The 20,930-nt window shown below is 36.4% G+C and overlaps 3 protein-coding genes, 3 non-coding genes and 1 pseudogene across 6 annotated transcripts; 4 read left to right on the top strand and 3 right to left on the bottom strand.

The window, feature by feature from the left end:
* LOC116022033 overlaps positions 1 to 3,347 on the top strand; it is a 7,381-nt pseudogene extending 4,034 nt beyond the window's left edge.
* Positions 3,348 to 3,659: 312 nt separating this feature from the next.
* On the bottom strand, positions 3,660 to 3,730 carry TRNAG-GCC. The gene has a single exon. It is a non-coding gene; the product is annotated as a tRNA-Gly (tRNA).
* Positions 3,731 to 4,094: 364 nt separating this feature from the next.
* TRNAK-CUU lies at positions 4,095 to 4,167 on the top strand. Its single transcript has one exon. It is a non-coding gene; the product is annotated as a tRNA-Lys (tRNA).
* Positions 4,168 to 4,250: 83 nt separating this feature from the next.
* TRNAK-CUU lies at positions 4,251 to 4,323 on the top strand. The gene has a single exon. It is a non-coding gene; the product is annotated as a tRNA-Lys (tRNA).
* Positions 4,324 to 4,566: 243 nt separating this feature from the next.
* LOC116022838 (photosynthetic NDH subunit of subcomplex B 3, chloroplastic) lies at positions 4,567 to 6,557 on the top strand. The gene is made up of 6 exons (XM_031263723.1): positions 4,567 to 4,855; positions 4,983 to 5,093; positions 5,206 to 5,262; positions 5,912 to 5,974; positions 6,098 to 6,160; positions 6,294 to 6,557. Exons 1-6 carry the CDS (start codon positions 4,640 to 4,642, stop codon positions 6,399 to 6,401), a joined length of 618 nt encoding a protein of 205 aa, XP_031119583.1. The 5' UTR covers positions 4,567 to 4,639; the 3' UTR covers positions 6,402 to 6,557.
* Positions 6,558 to 7,361: 804 nt separating this feature from the next.
* On the bottom strand, positions 7,362 to 9,183 carry LOC116022998 (aquaporin TIP2-1-like). The gene is made up of 3 exons (XM_031263929.1): positions 8,944 to 9,183; positions 8,313 to 8,563; positions 7,362 to 8,011 (listed from the first exon to the last, which is right to left on the bottom strand). Exons 1-3 carry the CDS (start codon positions 9,068 to 9,070, stop codon positions 7,643 to 7,645), a joined length of 747 nt encoding a protein of 248 aa, XP_031119789.1. The 5' UTR covers positions 9,071 to 9,183; the 3' UTR covers positions 7,362 to 7,642.
* Positions 9,184 to 17,319: 8,136 nt separating this feature from the next.
* On the bottom strand, positions 17,320 to 19,452 carry LOC116023146 (protein JINGUBANG-like). The gene is made up of 2 exons (XM_031264120.1): positions 18,699 to 19,452; positions 17,320 to 18,193 (listed from the first exon to the last, which is right to left on the bottom strand). Exons 1-2 carry the CDS (start codon positions 19,302 to 19,304, stop codon positions 17,462 to 17,464), a joined length of 1,338 nt encoding a protein of 445 aa, XP_031119980.1. The 5' UTR covers positions 19,305 to 19,452; the 3' UTR covers positions 17,320 to 17,461.
* Between the last annotated feature and the right edge of the window lie 1,478 nt (positions 19,453 to 20,930).

The following is a 20,930-nucleotide window of genomic DNA, read 5'->3' as shown; positions in this document are numbered from 1 at the left end:
AAACCCCCCCCCCCCCCCACCACCACGTCGGAGTTAACATAAGGTATAGTTTGCAAATCAGTATATGATTTACTGCTGTTCTATATCTGTGCACCTCCAATGTTTACGCCATTCTATATCCATTATGATTCAGGTTGAAGATATTGTGAAGTACCAGGAAGATGGCACTCCTGTTAGGAGGAGGAGGAAGAAAGTAATTATTCTGCATTCAGAAAATATAACAGCTAGAAGCTTCTGGAATGATCAGCAATCTCTTAGTAAAGATGTGGGCTTGTTTGGAGAATGCATTGAAAATATTAAACCTGAGTATATCAAGTCTTTCCAATTTGAAAGCAAACTGATGCCATCTACTTGGATTGTCATCTGAATTGATGGTTGTCACTTCCTTAGGTAAAGTTCCTTGTACTTCACCTTTTAATGTTCATTGTCCCAATGGATGCAATCTTATTGAATGAATAACTGCACCCTCTGATACATTTTGATCACTTTACAATTGAATAACTGCACCCTCTTAATTCATAGTTGGTCAAACTGACTAAATGAACGGTGCAGTGGCTAATTATTTAGTCAACAAAGTAGTATTAAACATCTGTACATTCTTTAAAAAAATTATTTCTACTTTATTTTTTCTGCTTTGAAATGTGCTAGTATTTACTTATATGTTTCATAGGTTCTGTGATGCTCATGGTTTTGACAAACCAAACGATGTGCAAGCTTTGAACCTTATGAATTCTTGCGCAGTTTCTGTGGTGGAGGAATTTAAAGATATTGTCTTTGCATATGGGGTGAGTGATGAATACAGGTAATAGCTTCCTCAGAATATTTTATTTGCTTGTGTGATGCTTCTTTTTCTCTATAACAGATTCTGGTTCACTTTTTTTTTTTTTTTTTTTTTTTTTTTTTTTTTTTTTTTTTTTCCTTCAGCTTTGTTCTGAAGAAAGACTCTTTGCTCTATGAAAGGCATGCCAGGTAACTCTTTCATCATCCTACCTATAGTCTTAAATATTTTTCTTTTTGTTAATGTTATAATGAAAGATGAAATTGTATACTCCTTGCATAGTGTAGATATATGTTGAGAAGTAGTTTGATGAATTGTATAAGTAACCGTAATGTAGCGTCCTATTCTCTTTCCTTCTTTCAGCTCTGTTTGCATCTATATTTTACTCACGGAACACTTAGCTTGTGCATGCTATGCAGAACAGAGACCTTTAGTGATTTTTGCTTTGAGGCCATAATTTAACAAATCAAGTTTTCTTATGTGAGATTTAGGGTGTGTTTGGTTGGTGGGTTTAGGCATAAGGAATGGGTATGAAAGTGATTGCTTGTGTTTGGTTGATAGGTTTTGTGAATGCTACTATGGGTTTGGAATACCCCATTAATGACAAAACTCATACCCTTATTAAATAAGGGTTTCATCTCCCTTCCTCATTTCTTCCCCAACTATTAATAATCATTCCCATTCCACCCAACTACCAAACATATTAAATACTATCACCAAAACCCATTACCATTACCAAGTATTTGATACCCATTCCGATTCCGATTCCCATATGCGAACCAAACGCACCCTTAATATATTTAACCAATTTCAGCAGTACACTAGGACCTTTTTGATTGTCAAATGCTAAAACTAGCTACTTTGATCTTGTGTGCAGTGAAATAGTCTCTGCCATTGTATCTCTCTTCTCGTCCATATATATGATGAAGTGGAAGGAGTTTTTCCCCAAAAAAGACTTGAAGTACCCACCATACTTTGATGGACGGTGTATTTGCTATCCTTCCTCTATGATTCTCCAAGATTATTTGGCTTGGAGACAAGTTGACTGTGAGTACTTTTTTAATTATAAGTTCTATTTAAAAAAATTCTAACAAATTTATGAACTGCAATTCTAGTGGTCTAGTCTGAGAATATCAAGTAAAATAAAGTATCATGTCCCTTTCTCTTGATTATATGTTTGGAACATGCAGGTCACATTAATAATCAGTACAATACTTGTTTCTGGATGCTTGTAAAATCTGGCAAGAGCAAAACTGAGTCCCAAAACTGCCTTAAGGTGCAATACTTCTTTTTGGAATGTCTTTTGGGGATGGCCTTTCTTGTTTTAACAAGGTTGTTTTCCTCGCCTTGTGACCCTAGCCGGCAAAGGACCACAAGGAGGTAAATCAGCCTAGGTTACCCATAGCGGACCGGCAACTCAAGAGTTTGAGGTTCGAACCTACGACCTCTCAGCTGTAGGTGGATCACTCTTACGACCTGGGCTGGGGTTACCCCCATGGGATGGCCTTTCTTAAGTTGAAGTGGCAGTGGGCAATCCATTATGCACGATTATTGGAACAAATTAATATCTTTTGCATATCTCTCCAGCAAATGTTTGTTCATTTGTACTTTAAAAATAGTCTTTTTTTAAAAAGAGATATTCTAATAATCAGTCCAAGAATCCCTAAGATGTATCACGTAATTCAAGAGAGCAAAACCTTATGGGAAAAATAAGATCTATATATCTGAAAGCAGTACAAAAAGCTTACATACTTTTATGAGGTGTCCAACAATCCTCTGTTTTAGCGAAATTGACCATCACTAGTACCTACCAAATGAACAATCATCATATTACTCTCTGCTGAATATCTTTGTTTTGCAGGGTACTCAAACACAAGAAAAAAATGAAATGCTTTCCAAATTTGGGATTGATTACCACAATTTGCCAGCCATTTTCCGTCATGGATCCTCTGTTTTCTGGGACAAGGTAGTTCTTTCCAATCTGGCATCGATTGCCACAATTAACCAGCCTTAACTCCTTAAACTTTAGATGCTATGCTAGTGATCTTCACTTCATTTTGTTTTATGATGTTGATCAATACTAGCATGAAAGTTTATTTCATTTGCAATGAACTATTTTCTTTAAACACATGAGCATTCATTCATCGTAATGCATTTTGTTTGGAGGCTCATGATATGATTATATTAAAATTCTTTAAGTTGAGACTCCTAAAAAACATTAGGTGGTTGTGGGTGCCACGTTTGCTTGCTTATGTTTTTCTTATTCGTTTGCATTCCCCATATATTTGTACAATGGGGATACTTGGGCTTATGCTGTGAGTTGTCGTTGTCCAGGAGGAAACAAAATCAGAGTGCAGTATGGAAGGGGCAGTAGAGAAATACCGCAAGAAAGTTGTGGTTGAGCACTGTAATATAATCGATACAAGCTTTTGGAAAGCACACCCAACAATACTTGAAGAAGAGGGTAACCAATGCTGTCAAGCACTAGGTACCTCAACTTGTAGCTAATGCAACTTTTGATACTTGTGTGCAGTACATTAACATTTTATGATATATTTTGATTCTTTTACCTTTTCAAAAACATTTTTGTTGTCTTCTGTGTGTATTTGCTTTAAAAGGAAGCATTGGTGTGGTGAAATCTGAATCTAACTGGGATTATCATCTCATTGTTTATTAAATAACATTTTACAGAACATTTATAGAGGGAATTTTACATTTACATAGGAATTTAAATCATTAGTATCAGTTTACATAAAGTAATGCAGACTAAATTGAGTTTTGGTGAAAATATAGAACCAACAAAAGTTTCAGCCAAAGGGGAAAAAGAAACCCCACGAGCATTCTATCAAGTATTGAAAATCAATGTCGATGACAAAAAGAGTGCACCAGCCGGGAATCAAACCCGGGTCTGTACCGTGGCAGGGTACTATTCTACCACTAGACCACTGGTGCTTGTTGTGTTGGAGGTAACGGCTATATAACTAGTTTTATGTGTTTCTTACAAATGCAGGGTAATAAATTCTCAATTCCAAATCCATTTTGTGTCTTCAGTCTTCAGTGTGAGTGTTAACGTGCTTATGTGCAGCAGAGGCAGAGAAGAGAAGCAAGCAAATGAGTTATTGTGTGTAATCTAAGATATGGGAATCCATACTCATTGTGTGGAGCATGGCGTCACTCAGACACTCATCAGACCTCACTACACCAAAGCCCCCTTCACATGATGCTGAGCCTCAGTGGGAGTGGATGGTCATTTTCTATAAAGTCTAGTCTAGGCCTGCCGAATGTGTATAGAATTGTCTCTAATGTGCATCAACAAGCCCGTCTAGCTCAGTCGGTAGAGCGCAAGGCTCTTAACCTTGTGGTCGTGAGTTCGAGCCCCACGGTGGGCGTTTGTTTTTGTTTTACTTATTTTGACCCCCCGGGGCTGTTAGCCCTGTTGGTGTATTAGCTAATTAGGTGTCACCATCAACAAGCCCGTCTAGCTCAGTTGGTAGAGCGCAAGGCTCTTAACCTTGTGGTCGTGGGTTCGAGCCCCACGGTGGGCGTTTGTTTTTACCCCTTCTCGGTGCCCTCCCGGGTTAGCCTGTTACTGTATTAGCCATTTAGGTGTCACCATCTTCCCATTTCTGAGCGCCCAGCTCCATGGAAACAATTATTTCTGTCATTGTTCTTGTAGATTTTAAATTTAAAAAAAAAAAACCTACATCTTATAAAAACTATCATATAAATATATATATCTCCAGTAGAAGGATAAGATAATGAGAGCCACACGTACACAGCAGTTAGTTCACAAAATATCCAATCCATCTATTAGACCTATCTTCAAATCAAGTGTACACTTTTTTGGTAAATGAAACGAAAATGAACACATATGGCCTGTTACCTTCTTTTTCATCACCTTACTACAATTTCAATAACCCTAAATATCTTACCACCACCATTATCCATCCCAAAAGGTTTACAGTAGCCTCGCCCAATCTCAGCAAAATCATTTCTGGAGGTAAAATCAGGGCTTCTGCTGGCAGTGTTACACCAGATGAAGACCAAGAAGCAATGGTGAAACTTGCATTCGTCCATGTGAGTTGATGTACTACTGTATGTGGAATTCATTACATTCTATTCTATTCTTCAACTCTTTCGATTATGTAGTTAGCTTGTGATGAATAAATTAAAAGAAATTGTGGGTTTGTTTTAATGTGGTCAGTCGGTATTGTTTCCGGATGGGAGCCCAGACGTGCATTATCGGAAAGCTAAGGGAGGCCAAAAGCTCAGAGACATAATGTTGGACGGTAACGTTGAGTTGTATGGACCATATGTAAGCCCGCACCAACCAACTAACATTCTTGCTTTGCTTTAATCTCGCTTGTTTCTTTAATTTTCCTAATTGGTTGTTTAGTCAAATGATATATGTATACATAAATCTTCAGTCCAGAGCTCTGTGTAACTGCGCCGGATTAGGGACCTGTGGCACATGCATGGTTGAGGTCACATTTCATATTCCCATTACCTTTCTATTTTTGAATTATTATTTTACTGTTCATTCATTATGGTTATTTTCATTTGGATTGTGATTTACTGCATGCTTTGTTATTATTATTAGGAAAAATGTAAGTCTTGGTCTCTTAATTTCAACAAATAATCAATTTAGTCTCTCAATTATATGGACCATGTTATCAATTACCACATTTAGTCCTTGAGTAAAGTTGTGGCAAAATTGGTTCTGAAATGTTAATTTTGTTTGTTAAATATTCAAAATTCTAGCTTTTTAAGTTGTGTCTGTGGGTGTAAATTTCAAGTGTTATTTTTTCGTAATAAAATCAAAATTTCAACTAAGAGAGCATAGACTAGTGAATAATTAGAGAAGAATGTTGCTAAATTTACAAAAAATAATTTTGAAAATTTAGAGTTTTTGAGTATTTAGTAGTGAAATTAAAAGTAACGTTTTTTTTTTGGTGTCAAAGACTAATTCAGTAATTCTGCTACAACTTTGATAACTTAAGGACTAAATGCAATGGTATGTATAAATAAGGAACTAAATTTAGTATTTTTTTTAATAATTGGATGGAGAACTAAAATTGTCATTTTCCATTATTATTTTTATTAATTATTAAATAGGGGTTTTGGTATTGTTAGGTAGTGGAAGGAAAGGAGCTACTGAGTCCCCGGACAGACAAGGAGAATGAAAAATTGAAACGGGTATATGCTTCTACATCTACAATACTCAATTAATATAACCATTTTGAGAGAAGGAAAAAATGAAAAAAAAAAAAAAGTGTAGAAACTAAAACTCCATACTAATTCTGGGATTAATGCATCCAGAAACCCAGGAACTGGAGACTAGCTTGCCAGACCACTGTTGGAACACCCAATTCCAAAGGCACGGTATGTATGCGCTCCTCTTAACTAAAAGTCTAAACCGATAGTTGAATTGCACATTTTATGTTTATATATTATATGTTTAATAATAGAGAATTTTTTCGATTATTAAACACCGAACTGTATCGTTTGTGTACAGCTCGTCATTCAACAACTACCTGAATGGAAAGGGCATGAGTGGAATTATAAAGAATTGAAATCATCAGGAGGAGGAGGAGCATGGGCAGAATTGGAAGCATCCACTTGAACACCAATATAATATATCTTAAATACTACTAATTAATTATTTAATTAATTACTCATGCTTTTAGTCCCAAAAAAGTTTTAATGATTGCTACAATGAAAATAGAGTAATCTCCTTCACGTCCTGTTTCAATCTATTCAATTTATTGCTGTTTTTACGTTCTTATGAGCACGATACATATTTAAATTATTTTTATCTTTATAGGTAGGTAATATTTAAAATTACTACGGGAAGGGGATACCCAAGAAACATACAACATCTTTATAGGCAATGTTTGATTTCAATCTTACTAAATTAAGTGTATAAGAAAGTCAAGCCTTATGAATTATTCAAGGTGGAGCTACTAGTCAAAATACATCTACCATTCTACCCTAACAACAACAAAAAAACATAGAATTATGCTAACAATTTACGTAGTATTAGATAGTGCTTTGCAATAAATGTTGTAAATCAAAGGGCCAAAGTCAAACTTTTGTAGGTGATATGTTAATCAATGCTAATGCTAGAATTATTACAAGTAAGGATTTATTAGATTTTTTTTATTGGTTCCAACAGGGCAAAGACAGATGGAATATGAAACACAACTCATACATGGTCCCATTAATCATTATACATACCTTATGGAGATGGATGATCATCCACTATTTTATTTTTCTATTTTCTTCCCCTGAAATTGGATAATATATGCACATGGGTGGTTTGAATAGTAAAGTTATTATTTTGTCATATCCCAACTCCACTAAATCCCAACCTTTCCACCACTCCTTCAAATAATTCACATACAAATAATCATGTCATATTCTCAATTTTAAATTAGGCTTATTTTACCAATAGTAATTCAATTATATTTTTGTAACTTTCTCAAATCAGAGGTCACAAAGTTCGAACCTTTCAAATTAAGTTAATGTTAGTTTCAAAGATAATGTCAACACTAAGCACCAAAACTGAAGTACAAGCTAGAAATAGAATTTGAAATTGGAAATAGCAATTTTTCAAAGAAAGAGAGAAGACAGTGCAATCATGATTTTAGGCATTTAGCAAGCCACATTCCAACAAAGAAGGATTTACAGCTGCAAATTAAACCAAAAGCTAGCAGAAAAAAAAAAAAAAAGCAAAAAGAAAGAAAGAGCAAAATGTTGCCTTTTCTTCCTCTCATAATTATTATACAAGAAAATCAAGGGAAAATGAGATTTGAACAACAACAACAACAACATCATCATCTTCTTCTTCAAAGTTGAAATCAATCAGAAGTCGCTGGAGAGAGGGGCGTGCTCGTGGGCCATGAACACATTGGGGTAGATGAGGCCGGCCAATCCACCGCCGACGAGGGGACCCACCCAGTAGATCCAGATGCAGCTGAAGTCTCCGCTCACCACCGCGGGTCCGAATGATCGGGCCGGGTTCATTGACCCACCGGAGAATGGACCGGCTGCCAGGATGTTTGCTCCGACGACGAATCCGATGGCCATGGGTGCAATTGTGCCCAGTGAACCCTTCTTGGGGTCAACTGCGGTGGCGTACACCGTGTATACCAAACCAAATGTGATGATTATTTCCATCACAACTCCTCCCACGGCTCCCACTCCGGCATCGACGCTGTGGGTCGGAACAGCCTACATATATACGTCCGGTTTCATCAAATTAAAGTTAAATAAATGTAGCATTTCCAGTCAAGTTGATCAGACTGTTAACTTAGTAAATATAAAATTATAACTGTCACTATCCCTCAATTGATTTTCTTGGTTTTAGCCTGTAGGCTATAAACAACTTAAGCTGATTTATTTTCTTGTGTTTTGATTAGTCACAAAGTAAAATTTACCTAGTAAATATTTTTAAATAGTGACAGTGAATTTATCTTATCAGTCAAAATGCAGCATTCACATGAAAAGAGGAATATATATATGTTTGACTTACCAAGCCGCCGGTAACAACTGTGAGGAGGTAGCAAGCGACAATGGAGCCCAAGAGTTGAGCAATCCAGTAGAAAAGGCCGGTGAGGATGGTGATTTGGCCGCCGACGGCCAGTCCAAAGGTGACGGCCGGGTTAACGTGACCGCCGGAGATGTTGGCTCCCACGGAAACAGCCACGAAGAGAGCGAATCCATGGCAAACCGCAATGGCTACCAGCCCCGGTGCGTCAAGAGCCGCATCCGACGTCAACTTGTCTGCATCCATAACAATAATCTTCCATTAATTGTCTAAATAAACCCACATTACGCATGCATGAACAATAAAGAGAAAAAATTGTAAGGGCAGTCCAGCAAGTTGGTCAGATTCTTTACTTGATAACTAAAATACTGTGTAAGTTCAATTCTAATCTAAACATACAGTCTATTGACTTTTTCGATTTGAGTTAGCCAGCAATATATAGACAACCTAAGCTGATTTGTCTCTTTGTAATATTTTACCCATTAAAGTCACAAGACAATATTTACTCACTGTAGGTACTGTATATATGAGGGTTAGGTTCACTCGTGACCCCAAAAGAAAAAGAAAAATGTGTGATGCATGCAAAAGGAGGAGGTTTAAAGGTATGGATAATAACTGAAAGCAATGGCGGAGCCGACGCCGGCGAAGACGAAGAGCAAGGTGGAGATGAATTCAGCAATATAGGCCTTGATAGAGGCGAAGCTGAAAGAATCATCGAACCGTCCAAAAGCTATGGCAGGCATATTGATCTGATCAAAAAATGCTACACAAAAGAGTAAAGAAAGAAGCTAGCTAGCAGATATGTAGAACTGAATATGCTGTTGGAGGGTTGAAGATTGATGGCCTTTCTCTATCACATATAAATACTACCAATGTGGAAATATTATCAAAATAAAAGAGTATATTATATACATGGTCTGTGTTATAATAATTGTAGATAAGGAGGAATGAATAGGTGACAATACATCCAGGGACGTCCAATCAAAATTTAGAAAAATTTAATTTGTTGCATATCCTAGCTGTCAATAACATGATGGATGTTCCTTTTGTGGAACTGTCTGGACTCTATACATGTGAACCTATCATGGTTAGTTTTCCCTCCCAAAAAGGTTAAGGTTATTTTTAGAAATTTGAAAAAAGACTTAAAATTTTTTGTATAAAATTTATAGTGGTTGGTATTCATGAATCATGAAAGATATTTATTTTGATTTTGATCAAATGAAAAATAATTTATTTTGACTGAAAAATATTTTTAAAATTTTTTACTTAAGAGGTATTTTTCATATTCTTATCTTACGTTCATTACTCATCCTCTTTCTTTGAGTGACGTCAAATGTAAAGATTGACATACCATTTGTTTGATTATTATTTAAACTAGATTGAGCTAATTTGGTTAAAATATGAACCTGGTCCATTTGGACCAAACAATAAGAGTCTTGGCTCGGTTAAAGAAATTGTTATTAAGAAAAATGAAATTGTGATAATTAGTACATAATATATATCTTAATTATACATCAATTAGTTAGCTCAAAAGTACTTTAGCCCGCCCATTGTTTCTTAAGGTTCTCCAAATGCCATGTCATACTCATAATATTATAATAAAACAAATTCACTCTTTAAGCATAAATATATCATACTCAAAATAATATAAACATAATTTTCTTTCTAGCTTTTATTTATTAATATTTTTTAAACATAAAACATACTTTAACGTAGGCTGGCAGACTTGAATTTGGGTGTGAACGGGTCATGGGGGTGGATGAGGAAGAAGTCTCACGAAGAATGAAGCTTAATTGCTAAAAAGTTTTATTAAAAAAAATTCTCCTGCCAAAGACCCCGGTGTCTCGATTTACACTCCCACATGAATTATGAAAGTAGATTCGAGTCTCAGTAGAAGTAACTGTTGACTCTTTGTGCTTCAGTAACTTAAGAAAGTAACTATGTACAAATAATGCACTATACTAGTCAACAGTCCTCAAAAGATTATTATTGGTGGGTTTTGGGAGGATGTGAGTTTGAATGAGAAAACTAAAAAACGTTTAAAAAGTGGGGCGCTCGGCGAGAGAGACGTGGGTGTTATGGGCCACAAAGTGGCACCGTCCAAGAACAATGAAATAGCTGGGCGGTGGTGACTAATGAGTGACAGGTTTCCAAGATTATTTTCCTTTTCTGAATGTGTGGATAACAATATTTATGAATTTTTATATGGGAGCTTCCTTTTTCTGCTTACCTAATTGCATAATTATGCAATACATTAGGGGTTTAATAATGGGGATGAACCGTCTAATTTAAATTAGTGAGGATAAGGAATCTTAGGCGGCTACTGACACGTTTGCCAACTGCATGTCTTGGAAAATAAATGCTAAATTAAATTTACACCCACAAAAAAAAAAATAATAATAATACACAGTTTTGTATTTATATATGCAATTTGTGAAAATGTTTTCTTAAGAAAAATTTAATTCATTAAATTATTGTTTAAAAGGTTCATAAAGATAGGAGAAATGTCATGTCATTCCATATAGTCTAATATGAAAACAACTTAACAATATTATAGATAACTTGATTCGTAGACCGTCTCATGTAATAAAAGCTAATGTCTCAAAATGCACTACAAGCTTCTTTAATATCTTCAATAAAAATGTTTTAATTTCTTATTTTTTATTTTAAAAATTAGCAGAAATAGGAGACGAAAATATCTCCCTCTTATCGCATATTTTCAAATTTCAATATTGTTCTCAAGTCCAGAAACTATATTGTTTTATCCATTGTCTTCTCTTTCAAAATTGTTTTCTTCCAATATTCTTCTTACTAGGTAATATTCATTTTCTAATATAATAATCCATTTTTGTATTTTAAAACATTAATTTTCTCTCTAAATAAATATCTTAATATTCACATCGTACTTTGACAACAAAACTCATTATAGTTCTTAGTTGATTTTGTAATTAAGGGTGTGTTTAATTGGTTCATGGGTCCACACATTAAGAATGAGAATCAATATTATAATTAGAGTTTGGTCGACAATTTTTTAAAACACAACTATGGAATTTGATTATTCCTTTAATTAAAAACTTCATTCCCTAATTAAAATGAACATCATTCCATCTTATTAATAATCTGATTTTTAAGTTTGGATTAGTGTTTTTAGATTTTTGTTTTGATTTTTTTTTTGTTCATATTGGTGTTTTGGATGTTATTATATTAGGATCAATTGTCTTGATTTTTTAATTTTTATATTTTTAAAACATTTATTTCCATTATAAAGTCATACATAATCAAACATCAATATTAGTAATCATTTCAATTCTACCCTACTACTAAATATGCAAAATACTTTCATTAAAACTCATTACCATTACAAAATATTTGATTCTTATTTTAATTTCGATTCTCATGTCCAAACTAAACACACTCTAAATATAAAATAAGATGAATGTTACATTAGCATGTGAATAATGGAGTTGAGGTAAATATAAGGAATGTATGTATGTAGTACCACTCGCCATCAGACCAAAAAGAAACTTTGAATTTTGAAACCAAACATACCAGCAATATAATGTAGAACAACCAGATAATATAATGCGGTTTTTAAAAAGCTTTAATTTGCTTACTCCAATAATTATGTATGTCATTTTCCTTTCCTTTTTTTTTCCCCTTGTTTAAAGGCGTTTTGGATATTCTGCTTCGATTCTTATGTGCCCTTGATTTGATCGTCAAATAATTGCGATGCACAAGGACCTAACAATATTCCATTCCACACATTTTTTTCAGGAATGCTAGAGATCCCCAATTCATCATACAATCGATCTATTGAAACACAAAGATTTAATATACTTTCTTTGAATTTGAACCCGTGACCTCTCATTTGGGAGTTTCATTTTGTTTGTTTGAATACTATTGACTCTATTACAATGTAGTATTGAACATACTTTCTCAACCTACTGAAGCACAACATTGGGAGGGTCACAGCTATGCCGTTTGACCACAAGGCCTTTGGCAATAATATATACTACATATAAAAATCGTAGTAAAGAGTACCCAAAATCATAGCAATATCCTCTTCTTTTTTTTTTTTTTTGGGTATTAAATGATAGCAATAACTAATGGAGAAAATAGCGGGAAAAATGCGAATTTCCTATATCGCTTTTGTATTTGGATGAAAAACTTACTAATACCAAAATTAAGTAACAAATGCATAGTTGATAATCAATTTTAATATTTTAAAATAGTTGTAAAAATCAGTTATGACATTAACTCTTGTATTAAATACGGAGTAACTAATAAAATGAGGGAGTTGGGTGGCACTAAATGACGCATGTAATAATTAATTAAGCCACACTTGTTACTATACCGGCAATAAATTAAAGTCAATTTTATGAATAATGTATATGGCTATATGCTTTAATTTTTTTTTGGTAAATTTACATGGTCTTTCTCTCCGTCCGTTTAACGGTCCGGGGTCCACCCACGTTCGCTTCGGAAGGCACGGGAGCTGGCTCAGGGGGAATCGTCACTTGTGGGAATTGAAATTTAATTATATAAGATTTTTTTTAAAGGTGCAACTGAGACTTAACAAGAAAAAAAAACACACAAAATGAACAAAAAACTCTCTCAACTACTCGATGCTCATAGCATTCAATTCCATCAAGTGCATGCTATTCACAATTTTAATTGTAAACATTCAATTGATAAATTATGAATATATATAAATTATGTATTTTGAATTCGGGTCCACAATAATAATTTGTCATTTCCATTTGTGGCCCAAGTGTATGTGGAATAGACGATATATTTTGCTTTTGGTTGGTCAATCACGTTGACGAAACAAGGTGTGCTAACTAGCGCCCCACTAAAGCCCATAAAAGTCTTAAATAAAGGAAATTGGCCCTATATTTTAAGACTTTTTCCCATTCACTTCAACTATTTATGTTTATGAAATCAAAATGTAAACCAAGGTAAATTATATCATGGACTTGCGTTTATGTTGCAATATAGATCTATGTCTATTAAAAATATTGTAAGTTTATCACAAATTCAGGTAGATTAAACACGAGTCTAGGCCGATTAAAATAATATTGCATATTCATCAAAATGATATTTGATGAATTTAATTAACCCGAGTAATCCAAATTATTAAACCCGATAAAATAAGGAAAGTATAAAAGGTAAAGTATCGAGATGAAAGTATGTCATGGCGACAATTTTGGATTGATAGTGGGATTGTAAGTTGATTACAAGGGATTGAATGCAATGCTATTACAATAAGATTTGTGTACCTAGAACAAGTAGATGAAGATGTTCTAATCACGACAAATAGATAGCTACTTATATTACTAAGCCTCCCCCCCTCCCAAAAAAAAAAAGGAGGAACTAGTTACAACCACTTCATGCTAAACTCATGGTGGGTCACGAGAGTACGAGACTAAGTCAAGGCCCATTATATGGGCCCGGAGATAGGCTCCTGGTTTGAGACTCTTCTTGGACGTAAATTATACCGTGCACCATGTACGTAAACGACGTCGTTTTGAGCATTGTAAATTAACTGTCAGTTTTTTTGGAAATCACGTTTCCCTTTCGACCGATCTCTGTATTTATGTTAATATTCTGTGTATTCCAGGCAATCATTCTGTGTATTCTAGGCAACCGTTCTGTGTATTCGAGGCAACTGTTCTGTGTATTCATGTTAGTAACACATGTTGTGATGTGTTTGTGCAATCGAATGTTTAGGAGGATGAGTTCTGTGTATTTTGTGTCAATATTCTGTGTATTCAAGTTATTAACATAGGTTGTGATGTGTTTGTGCATTCGAATATTAGACGGATGAGTTATGTGTATTTTGTGCCAAAGAATATTCTGGGCAAACATTTTGTGTATTCTAGGCAAACGTTCTGTGTATTCTAGATAATGATTATGTGTATTATAGATAATAAATTCACTGGAATCATTCGCGTCCGCGTCCACTAACATCTGTGTATTTTGTGTCAGTATTCTGTGTATTATGGGCAAACATTCTGTGTATTCTAGGCAAACGTTCTGTGTATTCTAGATAATGATTATGTGTATTATAGTTAATGAATTCCCTGTAGTCATTCACGTCCGCGTCCACTAACATCGAAACGACGTCGTTTACGTACGTGGTGCACATTGCTATGTGCACCGTGGTGCAGGGTATAACGATTGATCACGGCAAATTATGCTGTGGACCCAGGTCCACCTTGCAAGGTGGACCTGGGTCCAAAACTACGTCGTTTTTGTCTTTTTTTTTTTTTAATTAGTAAACATATTGCTGAATATAGAGTTGTCCAAAAATGTGTGAATGTAGAGGTTTCAAAGTGTGAATGTAGAGTATAGAAATCTTGAATGTAGATTTATGATTGTGTGAATTTAGAGTTGCCCATAAATGTGTGAATGTGGAGGTTTCAAATTGTGAATATGAATTATAGAAATCGTGAATGTAGAGTTATGCATGTGTGAATCTGTAATAGAGTTAAAAAGTTCTAACAACTTGTAGCCCGCTAATGTATGAATGTGGAGTTCTCAAGTTGTGAATATGGAGTATAGGACCTGTGAATATAGAGTTTTGAATGTGTACTGTGAATGCATAACAGTGGTAATATAGTTACTAAACATATAATCCTGTAATGTGTGAATGTGGAATTTACAAAGTGTGAATGTAGAGTATAGTGCATGTGAATGTAGAGTATAGTGTATGTGAATGTAGACCCAGGTTCACGGCATAACAACCCGGCAATCACAATGAAGATAAGTAGCGCCATTAAATCCCATAAATATAATGTTTTACATCAAGGGGAATGCATGGGCCATATATTTTAAGAAATTTTGCTATTCTGATCTATTCAGTTATTAATATTTTTGAGATGGGTAGGTACACCAATCATTCCAAGGACCAGACACCCAGAAAACAACATATATCATATATAATAAATAAATAAATGTACGCTCAGCTCCAAATTTGATTGTTGGAACATACACAAGGTAGTGAAGCGTTTTATTGACTTGATTGAGTACGTGATTCTGCTATAGTGCTACCTTGAGGTTACGTACTCTTTGAATTCAGCATTTTGCGCACGTTTTTATTTTTATTTTTTGAAAATCAAAGAAATAGCGACATATATAGCATTCTTTCATGAAATCCAACAGTAAAATATCAAAGATAAAAGTTATGAGAAATGAAAAATCACATTCAACAAAGACTCTCAATTCAAAGAGGTGGAATATAATATGGATTCATACCTACGTGACAAAATTCACAAATAGATCAGAGGAACATAGCCTGCAAAAAGAATGATTTAACCTCTCAAGGAATTAGAAAGTTTCACATTTTCATCCTGTTAGGCGGAGGACCGGTAAAAAGATCAAGTACAGCACTTAACATCATTGATAGCTGTCTATAATATAAGTATTCTTCGCTATAATACTTGATTCTAAGTTTCTAACAGGTGGTTTTGGAGTCAAGTCACGAGTTCGAATCCTATCAATAACATTTAACGACTATTGATTGGTGTTGAAAGGAGAATTAATATGTAAAAAAGCCATGTCTAACACCCTAACACATCATCAATTTTTTCACATCCACTCGACATTCCAATAAGGCTTTTGAAAGTAGATTGGACAGTTTCCCCTCCAGTCCATATCAATTTATCTCCTTGTCTCTTTCATTGAACTAGTCTCCCTCCCACGTTAGCCCATTTCCAGAAGTCAGAGAAGACACTATGGCTTCATGGAGGGTGACTGTGACTATGCATTCTAGTCTGATCTGAATTGAATATAGGCCAGGGGTCAGACTAGACATTTATGAAGCTGCCATTACCAACTCGATCTCTACTTGCACCTTTTATGAATCACATTTTGTAGCTCCGAAATGCTTCTACGAATCACATTTTGTATGTCCAATCAAACAAATGAGGGATTAGGGTAAACCAGGCCATTAGTTGATTTTGAATGAATTTTGGAACAGTAAAAGTTAATAGGGTAGTTTAATCACCTCAATTAGACTTCCTATGAAAGAGATATGACCAAAATACTATCAGTATATTGCAAGGACGTATCCCTTGGCGTGTCGAGATCTGTTCACCTTTTTTACCATGATTTGTCCTGAATCTCAAAAAACTTTGAACATAAAAGTTGTAAGGATTGTCTTAGCTTTACATAGACACTTTAATTACCTCAATTGAACTTCGTATGAAAGAGATATGACGACCAAAATACAATCAATATATTGCAAGGTCGTATCCCTGCGCGTGTTGAAATCTGTTCACCTTTTTAACCATGATTTGTCCTGAATCTTAAAAGACTTTGAACATGAAGATTGCAAAGGATTGCCTTAGCTTTCAATGAAAACTTGAATCACCTCAATTGAATTTCATATGAGAGAGATATAACCAAAATACTCTCAGCATATCACAAATTATATATTTTGTCATTTTCACAAAAAAAAATTTAAAAACAAAATATTAATGAGTTAAACCAGCAAACTAATCGAGATACAAGTAAAATCATATGATGTTGGAAATAAGTGTAATTTTCAACAATTTTTCCCAATAAGAAACTCGTAGGGATATTGTGTGTTTACACCTAGAACTTAGCCTTAGTGAAATCAATCAAAAGAGGGAATTTTGTATATTGAGATATAAAAATTGTGAATATAAAATTCTAAAATTGCGAACATAAAATTTTAAAATTGTGAATATGATCCGAATCTACCTTACAAGGTGGACAAGGTCCTAGCATAATTTGCCACTTCGACCATCGTAGGTCGAATGAATAAGCTCTGCTAAAATGCCCCGGAACCATCTTCTAGAATCCTTTTCACATCCACTTCATGGTAAAACTAAAGAGGAATAGATTAGCAGCCTTTCCTAGGACGCCAAACAAAGCCCAATGTATCCTTCATGGTATGAAATTTATGGGCTCAATCATGCATGCTTTAATAAAGAATAATAATAAAATAATGACATGTTGAGTAATAATTAAACTAATAAAAAGTGAGTTATATAAGGATGTCTACAATTATATTGCTGTACGTTTACATAATTTCTATATTCTAATGGATGCATTTAAGAAGCTGCGCATGCATACAGCATACTACTGTAGGTGGGGTTTGTTGTGTTCTAAGTGAGATCAAAATAGTCGCAATTCTGGGACGACCCTTTGGCGATGTTGGTGCCGCACTTTACACGCCACATCTTGAGCACCCCGTCGAGACTCCCCGTACACACCGTGTAACCCTCCTGGTCGGTCTCCTCGCCCGCCCTTGCCCCGGCGGGAAACGCCGCGATACACCGCACAGGACCCCTGTGGCCCTGCAGCACCGCCACGCAGGAGTGCTGCCCGTCCTGCTCCCTCACCCACACCCGGCTCGTCGCGTCGGCCGACCCGCTCACCAGATAATCCCCCACGCTCGCTATGCACATCACCGCGTGCGTGTGCCCCGCCAGCGCCCCGCCGTACTGCAGCTGCCCCGAGAACCACCCCTTGAGCCAGTAGTGCACGTACCCGTCGCTGCACCCGCCGTACAGCACCGCCCCGTCCCCCGACGACAGCGCCAGCGTCTTCACCGGCGAGTACTTCGCCGGCAGCGTCACCGTCAGCGAGTGCGGCCTGTCCCCCCTGCAGAAGTTCCGCCGCCACACCCGCACAGTCGCGTCGTCGGACGCCGTGTACAGAACCCCGTCGTCCGCCACCACCACCGCGTTCACCGCCTCGTTGTGCGCCTGAATCGTCTCTATACACTTCACATCGGAAATCCGCCACACTTTCACCGTCTTATCTAGCGAAGCAGAGTAAAGAATATCGTCCGATACGTTAATCGCCACCGATGATATTGGTCCCATATGCTTCATCTGCTCATTTCCATTTATTTAATCAATCAAATAAAGCATTAATAATACAATTTTAATTTCCGCCCATAAATAGTAAATATCATACCTAATTAACCAACTTATGAACTTATATATAAATTTTCTTATCTGCATTTCTGAATATACATTCAATGCAAAGCTGCATGTATAGCTACAGCATTTATTCATCTGATCTAAAACAAATTTTAATAACCAAAAAATGGTAAAAACAAAAGAGGAACAAGAAGATGGAAGTGCATGTTTCCACGTTTAAAGCGTAATAATAACAATCCTATCCAATATAGAATCAGACAATATTAATAACATTAGGTGCATGAAATTAAGTAAAGTTATTAGAAGGTTAATTTGTTAGCTTCAGGCCAGCTGAAAATAAAAATGCACAATAAAGAGCTATAAATGCATGCCAATTCAGAAAGTAAAAAAATAATTCATTTGTTCCCAAACTTCACTTCTGTGACCAGTTGACCACATGACCAGCTGAGCTTACCATTTTGTCTTTGCCGGAGATGTAGCTCCGGACGTAATTTCCGGGCTTGGGAATGGTGGCGACGCGGACGTGTTTGATGACGCCTTCCCAGCTCCGGTGCCAAACCCTAATCTTGCAGTCGGAGTAGGCGGCGAAGACCTTGTCGTTGGAGAGCTGCAGGGCGACGACCATGGTGGCCCGGGTCTTGAGCTGGTCGCATTCGGTGAACTCCGGGAGCTTCCAGACGCGGATGACGTTGGTCTGGGAGCCGGTGTAGACGAAGGCGTTGGCGACTGCGATGGACAAGATCTGGCCGTCCTTTTTGAGGACGGAGGAGATGCATCGGTAGGTGGTGTTGAGGGAGGAGAGATCCAGCTTGGTGGCCGCCGGAGAGGTAGCGAAGGAGAGGCGGGCGGGGGAGGAGGGCTGGGAGGTGAATGTTTGGGAGCGGGGCGGGAGAGTAAGCTCGCCGGAGAAATCATTGTTGGCGCCGGCGGCTTTGGTGGAGATGCTCCTTAGAAAGGTGTCGTCGAATGGGTGGGCGGCGGCGCCGGCGGGGGTTCTGAGTGTGAAAGATGGCGTTGGAGAAGGAGAGTTTGGAGGTTGTGATGAGTTTAACGAGGCCATCTTTCTAGCTATTTCTCAACTAGGTGGATGGAACTCTGGAAATTGAAGAAATGGTAATGAATTGAAGACGATAGAATGGTGTGTTTAAATGCCCATATATAATATAGTCCACTTTCCGCCCAGTTTACAAATACTCTATTGATTATTGGAATTAGTTGGCATTAGACTGCAGGGAAGAAAGATTTTGATGAAGAAAGGCAAAAGCATACCATATGTATGCGATATGTCCATACATAATAATAGGGATTTCATTAATGTTGTTGGTGGATTTTAACTTTTCACCCAAGAAGTTTTAAATAGTTTTAACTTTGTTAAAAAAAGTTGACTTTTACTCTTAGAGATTATTTGGTGTTTGCCCACTGAACCCGAAAGGTGTATTTGTGTTGAAATTTAAGATTGTTGATGGATTTATGGGTGATCCGAATTTGTTAATTCGATAATTAAAGAGCAAAGATACTGATAAAGACAATAAATGTATGCCACGAAGATAAAGATTATATTTAATGTTGATGTAATGCTATTACAAGATGATAAATGATTAGATAATAAAGATGATCATCTTAACAAGACAACTACACTAGTATTTGTACTCAAGAGCCTCCTAATCATCCTCCTAAAAAGGAGGAGTTGGTTGCAACAACTTGACCGCATTTGGTCTCACAGCCAGGCCCCGCCCTACCATCGTCGACCAAGGTCGAGGCCTTGGGCTGGGCCCAATCCAAGCCCTAGACCGAGGCCGGGGCCCAAGCTGAGGCCTAGGTCAAGCCTGGGCTCGGTCTAGGCCAGGTGGCCAGGGGTTAAGTGTGGGGTGTCCCGAGTCTAAACGAACCCGTCTTGCTCCACTCAACCGGGTTGATTTATTCCGAGTCTATCTCTAATATATTCATCAATTGTGTTCAAGTCCCTCAATTAGATTTTCAGATTTCTAAACGAACCTTCAATTAGATTTTGCGTATGGGCACTATTGGATTGTTGATAAGGGAATTACCAATACCACGGTTAGGTTTGAGGTATATTATTAATGGTGTTCTTATTTTAGGGTGTGTTTGGTTACCCGGAAAATGATTTCTGGAAATCATTTTTCGGGATTTTGGTGTTTGGCAACACCCAGAAAATGTGGTCAATGGAAATCATTTTCCGTTGACCACGGAAAATGAGGGGTTTTTTCCGGAAAATGCAGCGCGCAACATGGAGGGACCGTCCCTCAGCATTGTTTAAAACTTCGATTCTCTATTAGCATCAGGCAAACTAATATATGACAGAATTGAAGATTATGTAGAACCAAGTTGTGTCAAAGAATTGAAAGCCTTGCTCCACTGTATTCATAGAAACCAGAGCAGCGGCCTTTATTTTTTTTAATTTTTTATATTTATTTATAATAAATATTATTAGTTTATATATTTTTATATTTTAAAGAAAATAATAAAATTATATAATTATACATTTCTACCAATTTTCCACTCATTTTCCAGAAAATGAACCAAACACCCAAAGACAGTTTTTCAGAGTACATCCAAACACGGAAAATGATGTCATTTTCCGGAAAATAACTCATTTTTCAGAAGTCATTTTCCTCCTTTCCAAACGCACCCTTAATTTCCTCCCACTTGAATATTCGTGTATAAA

The sequence above is a fragment of the Ipomoea triloba genome, chromosome 6 (assembly GCF_003576645.1).
Source record: "Ipomoea triloba cultivar NCNSP0323 chromosome 6, ASM357664v1".
Taxonomy (NCBI): Eukaryota; Viridiplantae; Streptophyta; class Magnoliopsida; order Solanales; family Convolvulaceae; genus Ipomoea; species Ipomoea triloba.
Note: the sequence above shows the minus strand (reverse complement) of the source record. Positions and strands in the feature narration are given on the sequence as shown.

Excerpts from the sequence above, each read along its gene's own strand:
- LOC116022998 (XM_031263929.1), bottom strand. The coding sequence starts at position 9,070 with ATGCCTGCCATAGCTTTTGGACGGTTCGATGATTCTTTCAGCTTCGCC. Across the intron at positions 8,564-8,943 it reads CGGCTCCGCCATTGCTTTCA|ACAAGTTGACGTCGGATGCG; the intron begins GTTATTATCCAT and ends TTATGGATGCAG. Across the intron at positions 8,012-8,312 it reads CAGTTGTTACCGGCGGCTTG|GCTGTTCCGACCCACAGCGT; the intron begins GTAAGTCAAACA and ends GTATATATGTAG.
- LOC116022838 (XM_031263723.1), top strand. The coding sequence starts at position 4,640 with ATGAACACATATGGCCTGTTACCTTCTTTTTCATCACCTTACTACAAT. Across the intron at positions 4,856-4,982 it reads TGAAACTTGCATTCGTCCAT|TCGGTATTGTTTCCGGATGG; the intron begins GTGAGTTGATGT and ends TAATGTGGTCAG. Across the intron at positions 5,263-5,911 it reads GTGGCACATGCATGGTTGAG|GTAGTGGAAGGAAAGGAGCT; the intron begins GTCACATTTCAT and ends TGGTATTGTTAG.
- LOC116023146 (XM_031264120.1), bottom strand. The coding sequence starts at position 19,304 with ATGGCCTCGTTAAACTCATCACAACCTCCAAACTCTCCTTCTCCAACG. Across the intron at positions 18,194-18,698 it reads TCTCCGGCAAAGACAAAATG|ATGAAGCATATGGGACCAAT; the intron begins GTAAGCTCAGCT and ends GGAAATGAGCAG.